Source organism: Helianthus annuus, chromosome 17 (genome assembly GCF_002127325.2).
Source record: "Helianthus annuus cultivar XRQ/B chromosome 17, HanXRQr2.0-SUNRISE, whole genome shotgun sequence".
NCBI lineage: Eukaryota > Viridiplantae > Streptophyta > Magnoliopsida > Asterales > Asteraceae > Helianthus > Helianthus annuus.
This window is the reverse complement of record NC_035449.2, coordinates 69,308,927-69,315,406: the sequence shown is the minus strand read 5'-3', so window position 1 is coordinate 69,315,406 and position 6,480 is coordinate 69,308,927. Positions and strand designations below refer to the sequence as shown.

Here is a 6,480-nt window from a genome sequence, read left to right as displayed (position 1 = left end):
AATTTTGCCACATGTCCTAATCCTATTACTTCCTATCCTTTCTAAACAAAATAAACTTCCTATTTGATTCTCACCCTTCTTTTATTATATTGTAAACTTCCATTTTGCTCCCTGTGGTTTGGTCACTTTAACGGTTTTGCTCCAAACCTTTAAAAATAGCCATTTTACTCCCTGATGTTTCAGTTTTTTTGCCAGTTTGATCCCCGCCTCTAACTCCATCCAAATTGTTTGTTTTTCCATTTTGCTCCCCACAGGGAACAAACCGGCAACAAAACCAAAACATCAGGGAGTAAAATGGCTATTTTTAAAGGTTTAAGGCAAAACCGTTAAAGTGACCAAACCACAGGAAGTAAAACGGAAGTTTACTCTTTATTATACAGTATAGATTCTTTTAGAGCAAAACAATTGCTCCATACAAGTAATGCGACAGCAATAGGGCGGCTAATGGTCGGCATTCTACTATAGTTTATACATCCTTAATTTAAACTACAGATAATTATATTATTACATTACTATCATTAGATTTAAAAAAAAATTGGAAGCATTATTTCTATTATTAATATATTATATATATTGTTGTAATTTTGTGGGCAGTTCATCTAACCTATCAATTATTTGAGAATGATGAGAGCGATTCACCCTTTCAATAATTTGACTCTTATACTTTGAGCAATTTACATTCACAACCCAAGTAATTTGACTAGAATCTTTAAACCTCTTCTCAAACTCTCTTTGCCTAATTCTGTTATTTTTAGAAAGGCTGATTAAAGATGGCATATGCAGGTATACAGATGTTCATGGATAAGTTGAACCAGCTTATTAACTGCGACGACATTCCATCGATCAACAACCCGGAAATTATGAGTGAAAGGCCTCAACTCCAACTTCTATATGAAGAGCTGGGCTCCATGATCCAAACCCTTTTCATCGACCAACATCAAGACCTACATGACCTCCAAAAGGTTGGTGATCTGAAGAAAAGATTCATAGACGCAGCAGAAGAGGCACAGTATAACGTAGATCTGTTTCTATCCGGTGTTCACATCAGGAATACTACAAAAGATTTCCCTACATCTGAGGATTTTAGCCCTTCCTTAAATCTTGATGATGTTAGGAGATCATTAAAGTCTGTCGAGGTGGAATTGATGAGTATGATCATGGATAACATGAAGGTGGGGTCATCTCGAAGACGTGAAAGAACACTAAATCAATCTGCTCCAGTTTCCATATCCAGAAATTCACTAGGATCCAAGAAATTATTGGATGAAATCTTTGTGGGGATTGATCGTGATGCTGAGCTCATAAGAGATAAGCTTGTGGAAGATCAAAAGAAGCTGAATGTTGTCTCTATTGTTGGTATGGGAGGAATTGGAAAGACTACCCTGGCCACCAAAGTATTCAATGATGGATATGTTAGGCATCATTTCCATGTCCGTGTATGGGTCACTGTTTCTCAAACATATGATAAGCGGGCTGTGTTGATTCAAATTCTGGAATCCATCTGTGCCCCACTAGACCTTGAAAAGACCAGTGACTCTCGACTTCGTGAACTAGTGCACAAACACCTATTTGGTAAGAGATATTTGATGGTGATGGATGATGTCTGGCAAATAGAAACATGGGATAACCTGAAATCCTTTTTCCCCCATGATAACAATAGAAGTCGAATTCTGCTCACCAGTCGCCTCACTGAAGTTGCTAAGCATGCTAATTTAGATGGACTCACTCATCACTTAGGATACTTGAACAATGAAAGAAGCTGGGAGTTGTTATGTCAAAAGGTGTTCCAAGGCAATGAGTGCCCTGAATGGTCGATTAAACGTGGAATGCAAATAGTAGAACATTGTCAAGGATTACCACTTGCGGTGGTTGTCATTGCTGGAGTTCTAGCAAGAGAAGCATGGAGTGAAAAGTTTTGGGAGGAAATTGCTAAGAGGACCGGTTCGTACATTGTTGGTGACCAGAATGGATGCATGGAAACATTAGGTTTAAGTTACAATCATCTTCCTCTGCACTTGAGAGAGTGCTTTCTTTATCTTGGTGGCTTCCCAGAAGACTTTAAGTTTGAAGTAAAAAGGCTGATGTGGTTATGGGTGGCTGAGGGATTCATTCAAAAAGATGGAAATAGAAGGTTGGAGGATATTGGAGAGGGTTACCTAATGGATCTAGTTGACAGAAATCTTGTAATTGTAGACAGGTGGAAGTCAGTTGGAAGTGTGAAAGCTTGTAAAGTGCATGATCTTGTTAGGGAGCTATGCTTGAAAAAAGCCAAGGAAGAGCGATTCATCCTTAAAACAAATACCTCTCAACTTGATCAGGTTAAGAAACGACCATATAAGGTAGAATGTATGTTCACAAATAATGGTATAATGGTTCCGTCTGCCGAAAACTGTCGATCGGTTTTGATTTTTGGTAAAAAAGGATTCCTCGTGGAAGACATTGCAAAGCAATTCCGATCCTTTGTGCTACTTAGAGTGTTAAAGCTACACAAATGCAGACTGAATGATTTTCCCAAAGCCATCAAACTACTAGTTCACTTGAGGTATCTTGAAATTTGGAAAGAATCAGAAGGATTCCCATCTTCAATATGCAATTTATGGGGTCTTCAAACCCTCATTTATGTTACAGAAGAGTATAGTGTAGATTTACCTAGTAACATATCAAATTTGGTAAATCTGAGGCATTTGCGGGGCCAAGTTATTTCCCTTCCGTCCATTGAAAAACCAATGAATTTGCAAACTATTTCATATATAAGTTTGGGAGAAGGGGTAGCTAATTTTCAAAAGTGTTTTCCAAACATTAAGGAACATACATGTTGTACATGCTCAGATGAGCAAAATGACTTCAAATCTCTCACCTTCCTTGAAAAGCTCTCATTAGTTGGCGACTTTGAAAGACGGGTGGAGCGCATTACATTCCCAACATCATTGAAAACACTTACACTAGAAAAGTGTCGTCTACCATGGAGTGAAATGTCAATCATTCAGTCGTTACCTAATCTCCAGCATCTCAAACTACACCCCCATGCCTTTGAAGGAAGCTGCTGGAACACAAATGGACAAGAGTTTCCACAGCTAAAATTATTGAATCTTGAGTGGTTAAATATCAAAGTGTGGGAAGCCTATAGTGAAAGCTTCCCGTGTTTGAGACAATTACAAATTACCAATTGCAGGAATCTTGAAGAGATCCCCCTTGAAATTGGAGAAATACCAACGCTTGAGCTAATTCAAATCAGGGGCTGTAGGGACTCTGTTATTGAATCAGTTAGAAGAATTGAAGAAGAGCAAGGTGATTTGGGAAACTACGACCTAAAAATTGACATTATCGAACGGGAAAGGTAACCGTCTCATAGAAAAGGTAAGTTACTTTCTCGGGAGGTCTTGAAGACTGGACCTGTTAAACTTGCAACGTGATGATGGGAACCAGAAACAAAATGACTGGGGATCCAGGGCAAGAATGCTTGAGGAAAAGACATGAAACTTGAAATATGAACTTGATTTTTGAGAAAAAGACAATGTAAATAATGAAGAAAAAGAGATGAAACTTGAAATATGAAATTAATTTTTAGAGAAAATGTTTGTAAACAATTACATCAAAATCATAATGAAATTGATTTTAAAGGTTGCATGTTGAGATTTTTAGGTTTCAACACTAAGACTACTCACATTGAACTCTCTATCTTTATTTCCATCTCCAAATTTTGATGATTTCTATTAACAGCAATGGTATGAAGATCAATCACACAAACACAAAGAAATAGCGACAAAAACGGTAACAAACTCTTATTTATCCAACCCAAAACTGTTACCCCCCAAGAACCCAAAAATCTTACAAATTGTAAGATCAACAACAACCAAAAAAATACAGAGAATATCCTGATGATCATCCACTGATGATCATCAATACCAGAAGTACAATCTCTCTGAAATACAGATAAGAGATAACAGCAATGATCTGTAACAGATCAACAACTACAAACCCTAACAATACAATACAGAGAAAAGTGTGCGTAAAAGTTAATGGGGGTGAATGATGTCTCAAGGCAGACTAAGCCCTTTCATATCCTTCAACCATAAAAGTTACACTCCAGTCTAAATCTATTGCACAAGATGATCGCGATCCCTGAAACCTTTCACATAGCCCCCTCAACTATTCAACCTGTTCAAAACAACTCCAATAGAATAACAACCGACACAAAACCTGGGCCCATATGTTACCAGCCCACTCCAAAAACCAGTAGCCCATCAGGATACAATAAATAATAGAAAGCCGATATGAATGATTTATAATCACCATAACATTTTAACAATTTCTCTTATTTTTCATTTTCATCCGAATCTCAATCTTCATCTCTATCACTAAATGTTAAAAAAATGCTATATTGAATCTCTATATATAGATATTCACTATTTACATATCCAAAATTTAGAGATTGTACTTAATTATTTTGGTTTATACCTCGAGCATTTTGGTTTGTACCAATGGAAGAAAAAGATAGAAATCTTAAAAGCAAAAATAATATAGTTATAGAGAAAGAATCATATCTGAGAGGTAAATTTAAAGTTAGACATAAATCAAAAGAAATATGATTTTTAAAGATAAAAGATGGAGATTTAATTAAGAATGCTATAACCTTCGTTAAAAAGTAACTTTGTACCAAATGACTATTTTACCCTTTAAATAAAAAATATAATGATTATAAACAGATAGTTAACTAGGCTAAAACTTCGTGTATTACACATTATTAAAAAAATATTTTAATGCGTAAGATAATTGATATTACGCATTACATAAATTCTATATAAGGGAAAACCGTTTGAATCAATACAATTTGAATAAAAAGTCTGAAAAATAATAAGTAAGCCTTTATTAGTATTTTGATAAAATGTGTATATGTTTTAGTAATACATAAGATATCTTATTAAAAATGGAATAAAACGGGAATGTGTTAATACCAATGGTGTGGTGATCAATTGGCAAAGACAAATTGTTTATACACTTGGGTTAGAAGGGAAGGTCTTGAATTCAAGTCACACAGACAATGATTAAAAAAACTGATGTTTTAATCAGTTAGATTCTTATACATATATAATATGATTTTTATGGTGATTGAAGAAAACAGAGCAACTCAATTCGAAATTTGAAAACGCTAAATTAATCCATTAAAGAGATAATATATAATATAAATAAAAAAATAAAACGTTTTCTGAGAAAATAAGTAACAGAATTCATAGTTAGAAAACAATAAATGAAATTAAATCAAATTAAAGAGAAAACAAATTATATCAACATTTTTGAAATGTTAAAAAATTAAGTCAAAACTGATATTTTAAAATTAAATTAACAAAAAACATTTATTAAATGAGTTATTGGGTTTAGACGGGAAAATAAAGCTAAGGATTCACTAAATAATATAGGGAAAATATCTGAGAATAGTAACCAAGTTTTAAAAGTGTTCTAATTAGGTCATTCATATCGTTTTTGTCCCAACTAAATAACTTAAAATTCAAATCGAGTCATGCCATTTTTTCCATGTGTCACTCGACGTTAGCATCAAATAAAAGGGAAACAATAAACAAAAATCCACATAACCACGGTTAGCTATGAAATGGATGAAAAATCCCTTAATTTTAGTGAAAAATGAATGTTGAGTGACCTGATTGGAATACTTTTAAAACTTGAATGACCTAATTGTAACACTTTTAAAACTTGGTTACTATTCTAGAAAGTTACCCTAGTGTCCTCTGTTGATTTACTTTTATTCTGTAGTAACTATAGAATAGATATAGATTTGTGGTTGACCAGAGGCCCAGAGTAACACCTTTGGGCCTAACTTTAAAAAGTTGCATGTTTGGGTTTTGTGGAGCCCAGCCAATGAAGGATATTGGATAAACTTACTAGAATTCGTTTGAGCCCACCCAATGTGTTTATTGAAATTTCCATTATGTAACAGCCCATTTAAATTCTTATCGCCATGCCCGAATTCTCAAATTATTTTAGGTAGGATCCAGAGGCCAATTTGCACTCCTTAAAAGATGGCATTAAAAAATCTAGGTATGACATAAAAGTGTATGGGTATTTAATATTTAAAGAAGTATGTATGTATGTATATACATATTTCCTTAGAATTATATAGAACTTGGAAGCATCTAAATTAAATAGTGGATGCCCTCATTTGCACAAGGGACGACCAAAACTATTTCAAAATCATTTTATAAAAGGTATCTTAAGATGAATACAAAATGTTCTTTGTCTTCATAATCTTATGTTTAGTTGCTTGCAAGTCATTTGAATCTATATGAATATTAGGAATACAGTTGAACTTAATAGGAGACCAAGTTCTACACAAAAGCTTAAAAAGATAGCTACGTGACTGGTGATCTCGGAGCAAGTGGAATCAATGGATGGAGACTGAGACTAACAAGGTTTTGACAACGAGTATTGTTTCTAGTGAAGAGATCCGTGTGTTGACAAGGTGGG

General features: G+C 34.4%; 1 protein-coding gene across 1 annotated transcript; it reads left to right on the top strand.

The window, feature by feature from the left end:
- The first annotated feature begins 676 nt into the window (after positions 1 to 676).
- On the top strand, positions 677 to 3,556 carry LOC110925669 (putative late blight resistance protein homolog R1B-16). The gene has a single exon (XM_022169555.2). The coding sequence runs from the start codon at positions 771 to 773 to the stop codon at positions 3,339 to 3,341; it is 2,571 nt and encodes an 856-aa protein (XP_022025247.1). The 5' UTR covers positions 677 to 770; the 3' UTR covers positions 3,342 to 3,556.
- Positions 3,557 to 6,480: the final 2,924 nt, after the last annotated feature.